At 41.1% G+C, this 17,751-nt stretch overlaps 1 protein-coding gene across 6 annotated transcripts in view; it reads right to left on the bottom strand.

Annotated features, from left to right (window-relative positions):
- The window catches only part of MSRA (methionine sulfoxide reductase A), a 435,929-nt gene extending 433,232 nt beyond the window's left edge, over positions 1 to 2,697 (bottom strand). For 2 of the 6 annotated variants that reach the window (XM_045997942.1, XM_045997943.1), the window contains exon 1: positions 2,397 to 2,697. In XM_045997942.1, coding sequence (XP_045853898.1) covers positions 2,397 to 2,532 — 136 coding nt within the window. In that variant the 5' untranslated portion in view covers positions 2,533 to 2,697. The remainder of the gene's footprint in view (positions 1 to 2,396) is intronic. The other 4 variants (XM_045997941.1, XM_045997939.1, XM_045997945.1 and 1 more) reach the window with 4 other exon arrangements.
- Between the last annotated feature and the right edge of the window lie 15,054 nt (positions 2,698 to 17,751).

Genomic DNA, 17,751 nt, shown 5'->3' with positions numbered 1-17,751 from the left:
GACCAATCATCCAGAACAGAACTATTCATCTTTTCATCCACTACAGGTAGCCTGGGAGAAATTAAACATTACAGAAATTTGAAGGATTGAATCTTACCCTCTCGCAAAGTTGAAATCTACTATTAGGCCACAGTTTATAAAAGGGTATAAGTTTCCTTAGGAGTACCAAAAAAAAAGGTAGGATTAAAGCTACCATGAAAACTCCTCACACCAGAAGTACTGGTAATAGAGCACAAAGACAGAGCTTAGTACTGGGCGGAAGCAAAGACACTAAACAGGGCTTATCTTCTAAGATCAAAAGGTGATGCTTCTGTCACAGAACTTTTGAAAGTCGGGGTATGATTAACAATAGGCAGAGATAATGAGGAGAAGTGAAGGGCTGCTAAACAGACTGGAGGTTGGGACAGAGAGGAATTTGACTTCCAAAACAATAATATTAAGTCCATAAGCTTCAAGCTTACAGCCACCAAAACCTACCAAGGAGGTAAAAATCCCCATTTCTGGGGCCAGTCAGAACCTTCATCAACCTGCCAGGGGAAGAGTTGTACCAAGAGTGGGGATTGGAAAGGCCACAATCTGAAACTGAAATATTTGGGGAGGAAAAGAGTTACAACAGCTGAGCAATAAGGAGCATTGCATATGCATATGCATTGAAAGCTTGGCCCTCCACCAAAAAAAAATCAGTTTACTGGTCCAGATACAGAGATGTATGCATGGCTGTATAAAAAGAGCCTGGAAGAGAACCAAACCCTGAGGTTTTCCATTAGAGTTACCAGGTGGATGTGACAAATAAATCATTGGTTCATTTCTGCATGTTGGTTAATCTTTTACCAAAAATGTCATTTATGTATCATATAAGTGATTGGGAAGACTTTGATTGAGATTAAGCAGAACTAAATTTTGGTCAAAGTTGATCTTGAACCAGTTTGCAAATCTGATCCAGATTTTTGTGTTAAAAAAAAGATTTTTGTGTTCATTTGTTGTTTTTTAGAAGTCTAGGAGGGCATAGCAAAGAGACTGTCGTGTGTAAAGAAGTTTAGTACAAGCTGGGGGTGTTCAGCATTGAAAAAGCACTGCCTGTAAGTATCAGTTTATGAATACTGGTTTGTAAAAGAGAATTTATTTTTAAGTTTAAAACTCATTCTCTGAATTTGAGTCAAAAATAAACTTTTAGGGCTGCCCTGAGTTCGGGTTGAAGTGGAGGGGGGACATAGGACGTCCAAAACACCTCTACCTTTTCCAGTCTCATACTAGTAACCCAGTATTCGGTATGATATTTTCACCTCACTATGACCTCCTCCTATAACTCAATAATTCTTTAAGGGAAAGAAAAACAGAATTCCTAGGAATTTTTAAATGCAGGATTTATCTTGGCATGGAGCCATATGTAAAAGACTAATCACTGTTTAATCTTCCAACTGCTCCAAAGCAATGGTTTACAAACTATGGAGTACATTAGAATCGCCCAGAGGGTTTGTTTAAAACACTAATTGTAGGGACCACGCTTTGAGAAGCACTGCACCAAGATAATGGCAACGGTCCCTTGGTTGGTGGACCTGGGCTGTCTGTGAACTGCTACGGGTCTGCGACAGATATTGAGGTTTAAGCTTTATCCAAATGACTTTTTAGAGTAGTTTAACATTACTGGGCACCCAAGCATGTGATGATTTTTCTGGCAATTTTTTTTACTGTATTTTCCAAAAGAGTTGGTATGAGATTAGAAAATCATTTTTAAGTTTGTAAAGCACAGCTCCAAAGCCGACACTTCCGACTACTGATAGACACGGGCAGACTCGCGAGCACTGGGCCAGGACCACCTCCTGCCAATTGGGAGAAACCGGGAACTCAGGGAGGATAGTGGAAGCCTGAGGATAATTCTTGCAACTGGTACAGTGGTCTGCGATACAATTCCAAAACTGCAGTTTTTATCGTTCTGCATCACTGCATGGCTTCCAGTGACAACACAACACGGCACCATCGCGGCAAGCGGCCAGTATCCCAGCCGATTGTACCCCAGAGAAAGAAAAGGGAGGCACAGAAGCCGGCACTGAGGGCGCACACACCTGGGAGAAAGAGCGGAAATCGGGTCAGCGCTTTTCCTACCCAAAGTTTGGAGCCGCCGATGTATTTGCACTCTAGATAACTTATATCAACATACTAGATCCCACCAAACCGTTCCGTGCTGTTTTAGGGGGTAAGAAGCCAAACAAAGAAAAAGCTACAACCCACCCGCCCCGGTCGGAGCCTCTCCGCGCCTGCGCAGACCCCAGTCTAAGTAGCCACCCGAGGCGGGTCCTCAGCTCTCTTCCGGGCGGGCGGAGGACGCGCCCCCGCCGGGCTAGGACGCGCATGCGCCACGACGATACCGTGTCTTCTGCGCGTGCCCGCGTCCTTACCCGCAACGGGGATCGGCTCCTTCCGGCCAGGCAAGGCCTCCTGCGGGCTGACGATCTTAGAGGCGGAGTCGCCCATTCTCGAGCCAGGAAAGAGGCTGTGGAAGAGGTGGCTAGACCGCCTGGCGGCTGAGAGCATGGGCGGGCCGCTGGCCGACGGGCCGCCAAACGGAACGGCGCGGTCGAGAGCGGAGCCGCCGCTGCAGAGTGGGCAGCGGGACCGGCGCTCACTGGGCCGCGCTGCGGGCGGGGTCCGCTGAGGCCGCGTGCGCTGCGGGCTGTGGCCGCTGCCGCCCGGGAACAGAGGTTACCCAAGACTTGGGCCAGACCGGCAGTGACTGAGGGCGTGTTCTCGCCCCTGGGTGGGAGGGGAGACGGCGGGGGTGCCTGGTCCAAGGAGGCAACAGAGAGTATTTCTGGTTTGGCTTCGGTGCAAAGTTTCCAGGCAAAGAACAGGTATACTAGTTGCGATACGAAGTACATGCAGCGGCAGAGGCCAGTAATAATAATGCCTAGCTTTTGATTGTAAAGTTTGTTCCCTCCTTAAAAACCTTAGCAGTTGTTCATTGTGTCCAATAAGGTATAAGACAACCTAATCTACAGGCAGCTAGAATGTGTATGTATTGACACGAGCCATTATAGTCGTAAATTATAAAGATGATTATCCAAAATAAAAACTAAGCACAACTTGCCAAAAGCTCAGAATACGGACGATAATTCAAAATAATGTTTTACGTGTATATACACACATACAAATTGCTAAACCCATTTTGCAGGGGGGAAAATAGAGAAGGCTCTAATACCACCATTAATTATATGAATTTAATGGTGCTGTTGGATCAGTCTTGATTCTCTAATCGTGGGAGATAACATCTGTTCTTGTGACAAATTTTCAACCAAAAAAATAAGGTGGGTAGGGCCAGATGGGTGACTTGGGAGTTCCATATGTGAAATTTTGGTTTCACACAAATGTTCTGCTAGAATGAGCAAATAGTCTCGTGAGGGAAGGAATTTAAGATGAGCACCCACAGAAATGAAGAGTTTAGTTTGACCGGACCTCCCTCATGAGTGAGTTACCCTTTTGTTTTAATGTGGTCTGGACTATAATAGAAGGACAGGAAGGTGGCTCTACTATATTGTAGAATATGGTCAGACATGTAACATAAAGCGTTAAGGTTTTTTTTAAGATTTTTATTTTTATTTTTATTTTAGATTTCCTCTGGCAATTTGCCTCGGTTTTTACTTTTGATTTATTTGTTTTTGCTATGAGATTATGCAGTATAGTTTCTACAGGCCTCTCCTGACAGCACCCCAAGGTGTCCCTTCTACACTTGGTCACTGCTAAGTGCTTGAAAAAATTAGATCACTTTTCCACCAGAGGAAACATTGTGTGTGTGTGTGAATTTTAAATTATTGCCTTTTCATACATACTGATTTTCTCTGTTTAGTGGTTGATTGTATGAAATTAAACATGTTAGAAATAATAGCAACTAAGAACTGAAGAATTTTTCACGTCATGAAGTACTTATGTAATATTAAATGAAAAAGTACAACAGAACTGCAGTATGTATATATGTACTCTGTAGTATATATAATACAGGTATCTCCACTTGTACACCCACTGAAGAAAGACTAGAAAAAATTAAAATAATGGTTGCAGTTTTCTTGTTCAGTGGTCTACTGACTCCCACTTTCTTAAAATGTTCTGCATTGTTAAAGTGTTCTCAAGTGCTCCAATGCCTATATTATTATGTTATAGAAAATACTTTTAAAGGAAAAGGACCTTGATTTATTTCAAAGCTTTTTTTTTTTTTTTTAATAAAGTGATTCTCATCTCATTTACCAGAATAGTTGCAAGAAAAGTTACAGTGAGGTTGGTTGGTTGGTTGGTTGGTTTAAGGAGAAAAGATATTCTCGCCTTCTGTAATGCCATTTCACCACTAGGACTCCCTTTTCTTCAGACCTTCTAATCCCTTGTGAGCTCCAAACAGTCTTTTTTTGTCTGTATTCCCAATTGGGCACACACTGCTTTGATTTGTTTTGTGATTATGTACTGGTTTTTCAACAAATTCTAACAATGTGTGTTGTTCAGGATGCAGTGTTAGCATTCTCTTAGATATGAAAAGACCCAAAATACAAAGTTTTTCTTTTACATACAATCTAAAGGTAGGTAGTTAAGTGCTGATAGGACCTTGTCATTTCTTCCGTAATATCTCATGCTGAATTGGCTTACATTAAGTGTTCTGTGGTTAGTATTGGTTTAATTGGGCCAAAAGCCTGACTTAGATAAGCAAAAGTTTTTTTCCCATTTGTTCAAGAATGGCTCCGCCTTGGCCCTTGGAGACAAGAATACTTACTCAATACTCTACTCCAAATCTAGGACTAGGTTTTAGCTGGGATACAGATAAGGTTGCTTTAACAGAGACCCAAAAATACCGTATATGAAACAAGATCGTTTGGATTTTTGTAATTGAAGCATTGTTGACACACAGTGTTACAATAGTTTCAGATCTACCAAATTAGTTTCAGATTCAACAAATCTGTAGTTAAGCTCACCAGAAGTGTAGCTACCATGTGTCACCATACAACGCCATTAAAATACCATTGACTGTATTCCCCATGTTATATCTTTTATGCCTGTGACTTACTCATTCCATCTGTAGAGGTCTGTACCTCCCACTCCCCTACACCCATTTTACCCATCCCCCAGCTTCCTCCCCTCACAACCATCAGTTTGTTCTCTGTATTTATGGCACTGTGAAACAAGATCGTTTTGGTTTTTTCTCTCCCATACTGGTTCAGAGGTCACTGGTCCAGGAATGGTAGGTCAGTGCTACTATCCTTGTACATAACCTCCATTCCAGAACCTTCCATCACACCTGTATCTTAACCCAGCAAAAAGGCAGAAAGGAAAGGGATATACATCTCAGTACTCCTGGGAGTGAGTCTCAGAGGTAGCACTATTCATTCCATTGACCTGATTAGAGACATAACCACATTTAACTAGAAGGTGGAAGCTAAAGTTCTCTAGTTGAGTAACCATGGATCCAGCTGATACCCAGCGGTTCTAGTAATAAAGGAAGGTGAGAATGTACCTTGTTGGAAAACTCTGTGTCACTGGCCACCCAGATATATTTATATATGCCCATCTTCGAACAATGCACACTATAAAGAATAGCCAAAGAGAAAAGCCAAAGTTCCAAGTATTTATTGGATCCAGCTCTTAAGTCTATGATCTGAGGATGATATACAGTCCTTTACAAGTCTAAATATAACTCCTCATGACCCAACGACCTACTTCCTAAAAGACGAGGTATCTGCTCCCCTCTCCCACACCCTCCCCCACATACCGGTAAGGTAGGAATATGAAGAATTATTTTCAAGAAGAATGATGGGGGAGAGAAGTAGTCATGGGTCCGCAGCCTAGCAAAATGTTGCAAAAGGGAAACTTCAGGGGCGCCTGGGTAGCTCAGTAGGTTAGTTGGTTTCCCTAGGCTCAGGTCATGATCCCAGGGTCCTGGGACTGAGCCACGCATCAGGCTCTCCGCTGAGCAGAGAGCCTGCTCCCTCTCCCTTTGCCTGCTGCTCTACCTACTTGTGCTCTTTATCTCTCTGTTGAATAAATAATTTTAAAAGGGTTGGGGGTGGAACTTCAAGCATTATCCAGGTGGTCAAGTAAATTCTTGGTTAGACCCCATTTCTGCTTTCCAGAAGGAATTCCTCTGCTGTTACATTTGAAGTCACTGGTTTTACTCTCTCAGATGTTTTTATCCATGATTCTCCATGATTGCTTCTGAAGAGTATATTGACAAGTATGCCCTCCTGGGAGCATACACATCTTTTTGGGCCCAGTTTCTTACTGGTGCCATTTTGAAGGACTTCAGGGTCAAATGCACACAGGTTTTGGCAAGCTAGACTTACAGCTTTTTGTCATCCCCATTTGAAAAAGAATATTGAATATATTTCTGGTTTATTTGTTCCTTTTACAATTCCTTGTACAAATAACCACAACTCAAGATTTCATCTAGTCATATTTCTTATGCCTAATTACTCTTCATTTTTATTTACTAGGCTCTGTTTGTCCCATCTATCCTGTATCTATTAACTTAATTACAGTGCCCTTGCAGCCAGCAAAAACAGCAGGTTTGGTTGGAAAGGCATTCCCCTTAATATGCTCTTCACTGTTTGCCTTCCATCATCTGGCAGAAAACACTTTGCTAATGGCCCTTGAGAAGGGCTTTGCGTCGCAGTTTTATCTTCTGTTATTGGGAGTGTAATAGCTTTTCCTTTATCAAAACTAGAAGGCCCTAAATAACCACCCTCAGTCAATTTGTATTGCAGACTGCAGGCAGAAAACTCCAATCTTAGCAGAGCTTTATTTCCCTTCATCTTTTAAAATGACTAGCTTCTACCTGAGTTCATCTTTCTCAAGGGACTTTTCCTGAAGGAGGCAGGCAAGAACCAATACTCTCTCATTGGCCAGAGAATCACCCTTCTGACCATTTTCCCTGTGGTTACAGATTCAAAGAGCATGTGGTTGGACTTCCAAGATATTGAGTTGACAATTTTATCAAATGCTTTATGGCAGCATAAAAAGGATCACCAGCTTTTCAGCCTGTAATATCTGTGTCCTTGTTGTCAGCTGCCTGCCATTACACCAATGCCATATAGTTTAGGTTAATGTTGTGAAGTCTACAGAAAAGCTACTAGAACTAATATGTTGATTTAGCAACACTTTAGGATGCTAGAGCTATATACAAAAATTTATTGTGTTACTATATTTGAGAGAAAAAATAGAAATTGGAGTTTTTAAAACACCATTTAAAATAGCATCCAAAAAATATTAAGTATTAAGAGATATACCTGACTAAAGATGTGTCAGACCTATACATCAAAAACCACAAAACACTGTTAAGAGAAATCTTAAAAGATCTAAATAAATACAGAGGTATACCATGTTCATGGATCAGAAGATTCAGCATCCAGATATTGTTAAGATGCCATTTCTCCCAAAATTGATGTATAGATTCAATGAAATCCTGAAAGAAAAAAAACAAAAAAAAACAAAAAAAAAACTGCAGACATTTTTCTAGAAATTGGCAAGCTGATTCTAAAACTCAGGTGCAAATGCAAAGGACCAAGACTGGCCAAGACTGAGGAGTTCAGCTCCAGGTCAAAATCCTTCATGTCATCTTTTAGGCCCAACCACCGGCTATTACAAAGGCTTTTCCCAACAGGTCTCATGAAGGAAAACTGCCCTCCTCATATTTGGTGCACAGGCAATGAATTATGGTCTCTTGGAGGGAATCACAGTCAAGAACTTAAGACTTTGGCTCCACCCCACAAGAGTCATGCTCGTAGCCAGATCTGCATTTCTAGACGAGGCATCTCCATTTGGAAGCCTCTTTGAGTGGTTTCTCCTCCACACACCAGACTTTTGTTCAGTGCTATTCAGCAGGGAGACAATTTCCCCCTCTTGTCCTGCATGTCATGGGATTGACCCTTGCACCCAATGTTATTCCATATGGAAAGATGGAACTGGAGCCAGCACTTTCCATTTCGGCCTCTTGCCTACACTATCACAGTTAGTGAATAAAGACTTGATTGTTGCTTTCAGTTCTGCTTGTTGTCCTAGTTGACCACCCCAACACCTGACAGTTTGACACAAAATACTATGAAAAAGAACAAAGCTAGAAGACTTTCACTACCTGAACTCAAGATTTTTACAGAACTACAATAGCTAAGGAAGTGTGATTCTGGCCATAGGAAACAAACAGAATAATAGAACAAAAAAGAAAGTCCTCAAATAAACCTACACATATATATTAGATTAATTTTCAATCAAGTTGCAAAGACTGTAACTTCTAAAATAGTGACTTCTAGATTTCTAAAAGAAAACATAAAGGAAATCTTTATGACCTTAGAGTAAACAAAACTTCTTGGCTAGAACACAAAATTCATGAGCCATAAAAGAATAAAACTGAGCAATTGTATTCTATCAAAATCAAGATATTTACAAATCACATTTCTGATAAAGTCCTTATATCCAGAATATATGACCCTCAAAATTCAATAATAAGAAACAAACAGCACATTTTAAATGAGCAAAATTGAGCAAAAACAGACACTGCACCAAGAAAGATATATGGATTGCAAACATGTACTTAAAAAAAAAAAAAAAACCTATTCAACAACTTCAGTCATTATAGGGAAATGAAAATACAAACCACAATAAAGAGCCACTACACACTCACCAGAATGGCTATAATTTAAAAGACTGACCATACCAAGTGTCGATGATGTGAGGGAACTGGAACTCTCATACACTGCTCATAATAACCCAAAATTATATAAACATTTTGGAAACATTTTATAAGTTTCTTAAGAAGTTAAGCACTCATCTGCCATATGACCCAATCATTTTATATGAAAATATGAGTCCATTTAAGTCTTTTATTTTGTCCATTTAAGTCTTGTACTCAAAGGTTCATTGCAGTCTTACTGTAATAGGCAAAAACTGGAAACAACCCAAATGACTACCAACAGGTGAATGGGTAAACAAATTGTGGTATATCCTTACAATGGAATTCTACTCATCAGTAAAAGGGGATGAAATATTGATATCCTCAACAACACGGATGATTCCACTATACTGAGTGGAAGGAACCAAACAAAAAAAAAAAGAGTAAAAATTGTATGATTCCAATTATTTAAAATCCTAGAAAATGCACAGTAATCTGCAATAATAGAAAGCAGATCTGTGGTTGCCTGGGAATGCAAGTAAGGGATGGGCAATGACATGAAAAGATTTACAGGGAAATTTTGAGAGTCATGGATATGTTTATTCGCTTGATTGTCATGATGGGTTCACAACTGTATCCCTATTTCAAAAACTGTTAAACTATACACACTTCTAAAAAGTGTGTTTCTGCTATGTGGGTAGAGTGAATACATTAATGTTTAAGCCCAGATCCACCTACAAAACTGCCTCTTGCTCTTCAGAAAGCAGACCAGAAGTGAAAAGATGTAAGGCAGTCAGGCTTTGTTAAAGAGAGAGTTGGAGATCAGGAGTGTGAACTGCTATTAAGTGTCCACTGGGGTGAATAGGAAACCAGCATGCGTAATATAGAGCAATCTGAAGGCTCTTGAACTTTCCTACACAACTTTACTCATTCTGTTGATACCAACTGCAATCCCTGCCTCATTCTCTCTGGTTTTCTGAGCTTATTCTTCACCACTCAATTCAAGACTCATTTTCTCTGTGCAACCTTCCCTAACTGCACAAGGCAACAGTGGTTATTCTTTCAGTCCGGGTTCTCCCATAAAACTCACTATTTACATCACTCAGATAGCACTTAGCATGTACTGTCTTGTACTAATAATTATCTGAAAAGATATACAAGTTACTGTGAAGTTTTAAAACATACATGAATTCTTTATTGTTTTTCCTTTGAAAAGTGAAGCCTAATTCCCTTCCCTTTACATTTTGTTTGGACTTAGTGTTTGCGTCAAATGGATAGAATAAGGCAGAAGTGATGGTGTGTGTGATCTCTGAGACTAAGTCATAAAAGGCAATGCAGCTTCCTTCTTGCTCTCTTTTAGATCACCCCCTGTAGGCGAAGCCAGCTGTCACATCATGAAGATCTTTAATCAGCCCTCTGAAGACGTTCACATGGTGAGGAATTGAGTTCTCCTGCCAGCAGCCAGGTGAGTAAGCAATCTTGGAAGCAGATTCTTCAGCCCTGGTCAAGCTTTCAGATGACATCTTATCTGCAACCTCGTAAGAGACCCTGAGCCAGAACTACCCAGCAAACATGCCTCCAAATTACTGACCCACAGAGACCGTGAGGTGAAAAATATTTGGTTTTTTTTAACTATTTTTTAAAGTCAAGGTAAGATAAAGAGAGAACATTCTTAGAAACCAGGCTTATCAGAATTAAAGGGTTTTTCTTAACTGATTTTACATAATAAGAACCAAGTATACAGGACTGGTCTTTAAATAAACCCTAGACTAGAAATGGTAAAGGACTTGACTTAAGAGATAACAGAGAACATCAAACATCTTATCTCATTCTCCTACCCTGGGGTGGATTTGGGGATGGAAACCTCAAAACATCCATACGGGAAGAGTCTGATGATTTGGGAGCTAGTGCTTCATTTCCTGGGGCATAACATATGAAAGTGGCCCACTGATGCATAAAGAGATTAGTCTAGTGGATTGGATCAACGTGTTTTTAAATGACTTAAAGTTAACTAGATTAGAAGATATCAGAGTGAGTCTATAAGAAGTGAAGATAAATATAATTTGGGGAAATCTTTATTTCTTTGGCATATATATCTATGCACTATACATGCACTGTACCTAGACATAAAATGTATTCCCTAATGTAGGTTTTGGTAAAATAGTAAGAATAAGAATGAATTTTTTAAAAATTTAAAACCATGGTCGAGAGAGACAATAAATCTCTCAGAAGAGTCTTACTTTTGGCAGGGCATGCAATGTGGTGTGTGTGCAGAGGAGGAGCAATGGGGCTGAGGACAGCCTCACAAGATCCTGCACAATTGTGTTGACTATGGAGAAAGCAGGAGAGCATTCCCAGGTCCTAAGAGGGTTACGGGTTTGGAAGGACCGACAGAACCAAAGACCCAAATAAAGCCTGGAGTTGGAGTGAGGAGACCCAAATACTGAGACCTTGTGATGAGATGCAAAAACAAGGTCCTCAGTCATCACTAGCAGGAGCCAGCATAATGCCCAATGGATGGAATAAGAGCAGCTGTGTCTCAGCAGTGCAGGAGCTCAGGGGCCAGGAGCACAAGCCACACCAGTGCAGATACACTGAGGAAAGAGGCCAAGGCCAACAGTTACCTTAATGGGAGGCCATTAGACCGGGAAGACACATAACCTCTCCCAGGACCCAAATGCCATCTTGAAAAGGAGAAAGAAGAATCCAGGAGAGAATCCCAAAGGACTGAGCAATTACCCAAACAGGCAATTTAAAACTAAAAACCACCAAAAAGCCGCTTTTACTTGGCAAGATCAAGTGTTTCCCTCCATCACCGGGAATGATGAGTGCAGTATGAGATCAGTTCTAGAAAACAGGGCAATTAACACTTTTTATATATCTGAGTTATGTTGTTTAAATTTTGCTCCCATTACATGTGCTCTATCAAAGCATACAGAAGGGGGATTTACCCTAAGAGTAAGGGATGTTCCCTACTTCCTAGGATGATCTTGCGAACAAATAAAATATTGTTTGGTAACAGTCTACAATAAAATAGCAAAATGAGAGGGAAAAAAGATAAAGCAATAATTTTTTTCATAATGCTAAATATATCCAACTTGAAAAGTTATCCTTTATTCTAAAATAATGCACTTCTGACTTTTCTAGTGTCAAAGCATCCTTCCTTCACACATTGTGGTGATGAGAGACAGTGGTTGTTCTTTTAAGGCCCTAATTTGGCAAAGTTGAAAATAGACAATATATGCTAACTTCCAAAATGTTTGATCCAATTTCACTGGCACTTGAAATGCACATGTGGAACTCACACATGCCAATGTGTGTGATGGCCCCTGAGGACACAGAATAGCCATTGTATCTACACGAGTTCCCTTCCTCCCTCGTTCAGTCATTACCACCTACCCTCCCAACCCCATCTTGTTTCCCAACAAGTAGCTGTGCTCTTTTTCTCGCTGGCTCTATCTCGTTCTCCCTCTCAGCTTTCCTAACCACACATTGTTCCAAGCCATCTCTCACCAGTAGAGTAGAAAGGATATAAAAGACATGACTTAAAGGATGAGAGAGAAGGCCAAGTGTCCCTTCCCTTACTCCCACCCTTGCATGGCCCTGGGGACAGAATCCTAGAAATAGACATGGATGGGGGAAGAAGCTGAGGATTTGAGGACAGGTGTTCAGCAAAGAAGAGGACAAGTAAAGGTACCTGTCCAGAAGAATCTATAAAACTTTGTCACTACCCAATTTCCAAGTTCCATCATATTCTATTGTATACATCACAAGCTGAGCCCAATTATATACTGAAACTTTTCTATAAACTTAGAAACCTCAGTGTCAAATTATTTTGGCAATTTTCTTTTAAAAAACCACCTACATGCCAGGGTTACCAAAAATCAAAAATAAAAACAGGGACACCTGGGTGGCTCAGTTGGTTAAGCATCTGCTTGCCTTCAGCTCAGGTCATGATTCCAGGGTCCTGGGATTGAGTCCTGCATCAGGATCCTTGCTCAGTGGGGAGACTGCTTCTCCCTCTGCCTGCTGTTCCCCCTGCTTGTGCTTTCTCTCTCTCTCTCTCTCGCACATGCTCTCTCTCCCTCTCCGATAAATAAATAAAATCTTTAAAAATAAATAATAAATAAATAAACAAAAACAAAAACCCACAATAAGGAAGAAAAACATACTCCCTGAAAAGTCATGTAATACATGAAGACATTTTCATTTAGTAAGAATTGAGAAATCAATTGTTATGTAAGGTAGATTTATGCCATTAAGTAAATTACAGAGAACATACCTTCTTCTCAGTTACAGAAGGTAAATGATTTTTTTTGATGTGTTGCTTTTAGTGTGCTTTTTATCTTGACCCCTACATGCAGATTCTGCTGAAGCCCTCATTTGCTTGGTAAATGCTGTTGAACTCATGCCATATACTAGGCTGCAACCAGACGGCATACAACATGAAAGAGTAAGGTCTTCCCAGGACTCCAAGGGGAGACACCTCGAGTCCAGCCATCTACGGGACCACACAAGGCAGACAAAGGGGTGCCTCGCAGCATAGCTCTGGACAGATGCTTGCGGGGTTTTCAAGAGAGAAGATCAGACCCTCAGCTTCTGAAGCTGCAGGTCACAGATATGGAGGGCCTTGCACCAGGACTCTCCTAGGTGTGGAAGATGAATCAAAAACAACTTGTACAAGAGGCAAGGCTTTGTCCCCTCCAAGAGGCATGTTAGCCCTTATGTATATTCTCTGTTAAACTCCTGAATAACTGTGGGGATCCCCAGGCATACTCAAACAGAGATAATGCTTTTCTTTTCTTTTTCTTTTTTTTTTTTTTTTGGTCTTTTCATAAAAACCCACTTAACTAGGTAGAGACACTCTTATAAATGAATAAATAAAAGCTTAATGTGACACTCTATGTTTGCATACTTAAAACCATGTGGCCTTATTTATGGTCTGTTTATAGAGGATACAAAGCTATCTTAAGCATTTTAATTAATTGCATGGATGATTTCACTGAGTTTTAAGAGGAAAATAAATATAACAATAATAGCAATACTTACTAATTGCTGGGCACCTATTAACCTCCAGTCACTGTTTAGAAGCTTAACATGTACTATTTCTAACCTTCACTTTGACCTGTTTCCATAGGCTTTGTTTTGTTTTGTTTTTTAAGATTTATTTTATTGGGAGAGAAAGAGAGAATGAGGGCAGGGTGGAAGGACAGAAGGAGAGAGAGAGAAAGTCTAAGCGGATTCCCTGCTGAGCATGGAGCTGGGAGCTGGAGTGTATAACCCCAAGCACAGAGCCCATCTCACAACCCCGAGATCTCGGTGCGAGCCCAAACCAAGAGTCGGTAACTTAACCAACTGCACCACCCAGGTGCCCCATTTTCATAGTTTTATACATAAAGAAACCCCAGCAAACAGAGCTACTAAGAATAATCTGGATTCAGGGCGCCTGGGTGGCTCAGTCCATTACATGTCTGCCTTCGGCTCAGGTCATGATCTCAGGGTCATGGGATGGAGCCCTGCATTGAGCTCCCTGCTCAGCGGGGAGTCTGCTTCTCGCTCTCTCCCTTTCCCCTGCTTGTATGCTCTCTCGCTTTCTCTCTCTCTCAATTAAATAAGTAAATAAAATCTTTAAAAAAAAAAAAAGAAGAAGAAGATGGGGCGCCTGGGTGGCTCAGTGGGTTAAAGCCTCTGTCTTTGGCTCAGGTCGTGATCCCAGGGTCCTAGGATCGAGCCCCACATCGGGCTCTCTGCTCCGTGGGGAGCCTGCTTCCTCCTCTCTCTCTGCCTGCCTCTCTGCCTAGTTGTGATTTCTCTCTGTCAAATAAATAAAATATTTAAAAAAAAAAAAAGAAGAAGAATTTGGATTCAAACCTGAGTGTTCTTAACTCTCAAGTTCAAGGTCATTTCTTTTTCTTTTTCCCTTTGCCTGTGTGTGTCTTTAATCTTTTTTTAATCATTTTATTTTTTTTTCATCTTGATAAGTACACTCTTAAATCTCCATCAACTATGTGACCCATCCCCCCCTCCAACTCTCCTCCCCTCTGGTAACCATGAGTTTTTTTCTCAATAGTGAAAAGTCTGTTTCTTGGTTTGTGTTCTCTTTTTTTTCCCTTTTGCTCATTTGTTTTGTTTCTTAAATTCTACATACTAGTGAGATCATATGGTTTTTCAATTTCTCTGACTGACTTATTTTGCTTAGTATTATACTCTAGCTCCAGCCATGTCATTACAAATGGCAAGATTTCATTCTTTTTTATGGCTGAATACTATCCCATTCTGTATATATACCACATCTTCTTTATCCATTCATCTAACGATGGACACTTGGGCTGCTTCCATAGCTTGGCTCTTGTAAATAATGCTACAGATAAACCTAAGGATGCACGTATCCCTTTTCATACCAGGGTTTTCATATTTGGTGGGTAAACACCCAGTACTGCAATTACTCAATCATAAGGTAGTTCTATTTTTAAATTTTCGAGGAACCTCCATACTCTCTTGCAAAGTGGCTGCACCACTTTGCATTCCCACCAACAGTGCACGTGGGTTCCTTTTTCTCCTCGTCCTCTCCAACACTTGCTGTTTCTTTTGTGCTTGATTTGAGCCATTCTGACAGGTGTGAGGTGATAGCTCACTGTAGTTTTTTTTTTTTAAGATTTTATTTATTCATTTGACAGAGATCACAAGTAGGCAGAGAAGCAGGCAGAGAGAGAGGAAGGGAAGCAGGCTCCCTGCTGAGCAGAGAGCCCGATGTGGGGCTCGATCCCAGGACCCTAGGACCATGACCTGAGCCGAAGGCAGAGGCTTTAACCCACTGAGCCACCCAGGCGCCCCATAGCTCACTGTAGTTTTGATTTGCATTTTGATTTGCATCTCCCCAATGATGAGTGATGTTGAGCATCTTTTCGTGTGTCTGTTGGCCATCTGTATGTTTTCTTTGGACGTAAGAAATGTTTGGGGGTGGTAGATATGTCTATTATCTCAGTTGTGGTGATGGTTTCATAGGGGATTGCATATATCCAGACTTATCAAATTTATCCGTTAAATATGTGCAGCTTTTTGTATACCAATTATTTCTTAGTAAAGCTGTTAAAACAAAGAAACAAATATACAAGAACATGTTACTTAAATCTTTTGGGGGCCTCTGTGCTGTGCGTGTGTGTACACGCAGGTGCACACATGAGTGTAGATGAAGGAATTAAATTTATATACTAACTAGAGAACACTTAGCCAACAAAATAAGAGAGAAGTCGTATCTGCATGGAGACCTAGGAGACACCCAGGAGAAGGGGTAAGGAAAGACTTTTGAAGGGACTTACGTAATTGGCTCAAGAGAGTCTATGAGTGGTTCCTGAATTCCTTCAACACATATTAACAGTTTTGTCCTTGACACTGAGTAGGCAGTTAAGATACAATAAAAAGTGAAAAGTGGACACAACCCCTGCCTTCCTATAATTTACTTTCTGGGGGAGGAGACAGATTTCAAAGGATCACATGAATAAATGTGTATAATAATCATAGCTAATATTTATTGAGGGCTTCCTGTGTGTCTGACATGATTTCAGGCACTTTTTCTGCATTAACTTTTAACTTATATAACTTATATAATCATCACCAAGAAAAAACTGAAACAAAACCAAAACACCTGTGAGCTAGGTGCTACTATGATTATCCCCAACTTTACATCTGATAAAAGCTATCAAGGGAAGGTCTATGGTGACATGAGATCCTTCTCTGGGGGAAATAACCTAGCCTGGAGGTCGAGGAAGGCTGAGGAAAGACTCTCCAGGCTGCCTCCCCTTCCAAGGCAGTTTATTCCACAAGCAGTAGGGGAGTGCTGAAAGTATATTGGTTTGGGGACACTGGTGAATTCTTCATGATAGGCGAGACAGTGGAAGATGGACATTTGTTCATGACATACTGCTTCCTCTATGCCAAAATCTGCGCAGTGCTGGGCCCTCGTCCTGAATTAGTCTCTGACCAGAATTGAATGTTCTGATCCTGAGTTCCTTAAAGAGGGAGGTTCAGAGAAGAAATGCATCAGGCTACGCATAGGGGTATCTAATTAAAACGAGGTGACCCCTGACCCCTAGGGAGGAGCAGCAGCATGGGGTTGGCAGTGTCAGATGCTGTGATGGCAGCAGCACTAGAGTGGCATCTGTGGTGGCAGTGGGGGGACACCAGTGACAGCTGAGGCGAGCTCACAAGTCACCTAGGATGCTGCCAGGGAAAAGAGTTCCGAGACATCTCTCATCGGATGCTTCTAAAGGCCAGTGTGGCTTGGGGAAGTTGAGTTACATGTGAGCTACACGCTTACATGTTTCCATGTGTCTTCTCTCCTAGCGTCTTTGATGCTTTCTGGTTCCCAGGCACTTGGTTTCTCACTGTCTGTATTGTCTGCTGAGCCCTGCTGCCACTCACAACTTTAAGATTCTCCCGTGGGGGTTTCTGTCTTTCATTTTCAAGCTCTGATTGCAAATCATTTTCCTTTGGCTGTTGCTTCATATGCGTTACCCTCTCCACAACTTCTGATGCTCGTCAAGATGTGCTTGGTGTAGGAAGACGAACGGCTGAAAAGCAGTGCCTTATTTACTTTGACAGACAAGAAAATACATGGAATTTTAAAAATGTGTTTTTAAAGTTCCAGTTGTAATTCCTGACAACGATGGCTGATTACAAAGAGAAGTTTTAAATTATCGAGATTTCGGAAATCCGGGTTTTGAGGTCCAACACATTCTATTAGATGTCACTGGATATGCTGTATATTTTAACTCTTTGTGTGATTTCTGGTGTGTTCCAAATCTCTTTAGATCCAGCAGTGATAGCTGTAGAGGAATTAATACTGATCTAAGTTTTAATTTAGGATTCCATGTGTGACCTGAAATGGGTGAAGGCAGTTGAGAGTATCCTTAGACTCCAGGGGCCCCAGAGACATGTTTGGGACAAGGGTGGTGGGTAATGGGAGGTGTAGTACCTACCTGAACAGTGCTTCTAGAAATTTGGTGCCTAGACCAGCAATGTCAGCATCACCTGGGAATTTGTTGGACATGCTAGCCACAGGCCCCTCCCAAACTACTGAATCAGACACTCTCTGGTGGGACTCACCAACTTGTGTT

This window comes from Meles meles, chromosome 2, assembly GCF_922984935.1.
Source record: "Meles meles chromosome 2, mMelMel3.1 paternal haplotype, whole genome shotgun sequence".
Lineage (NCBI taxonomy): Eukaryota > Metazoa > Chordata > Mammalia > Carnivora > Mustelidae > Meles > Meles meles.
This window is presented reverse-complemented; position numbering and strand designations above follow the sequence as displayed.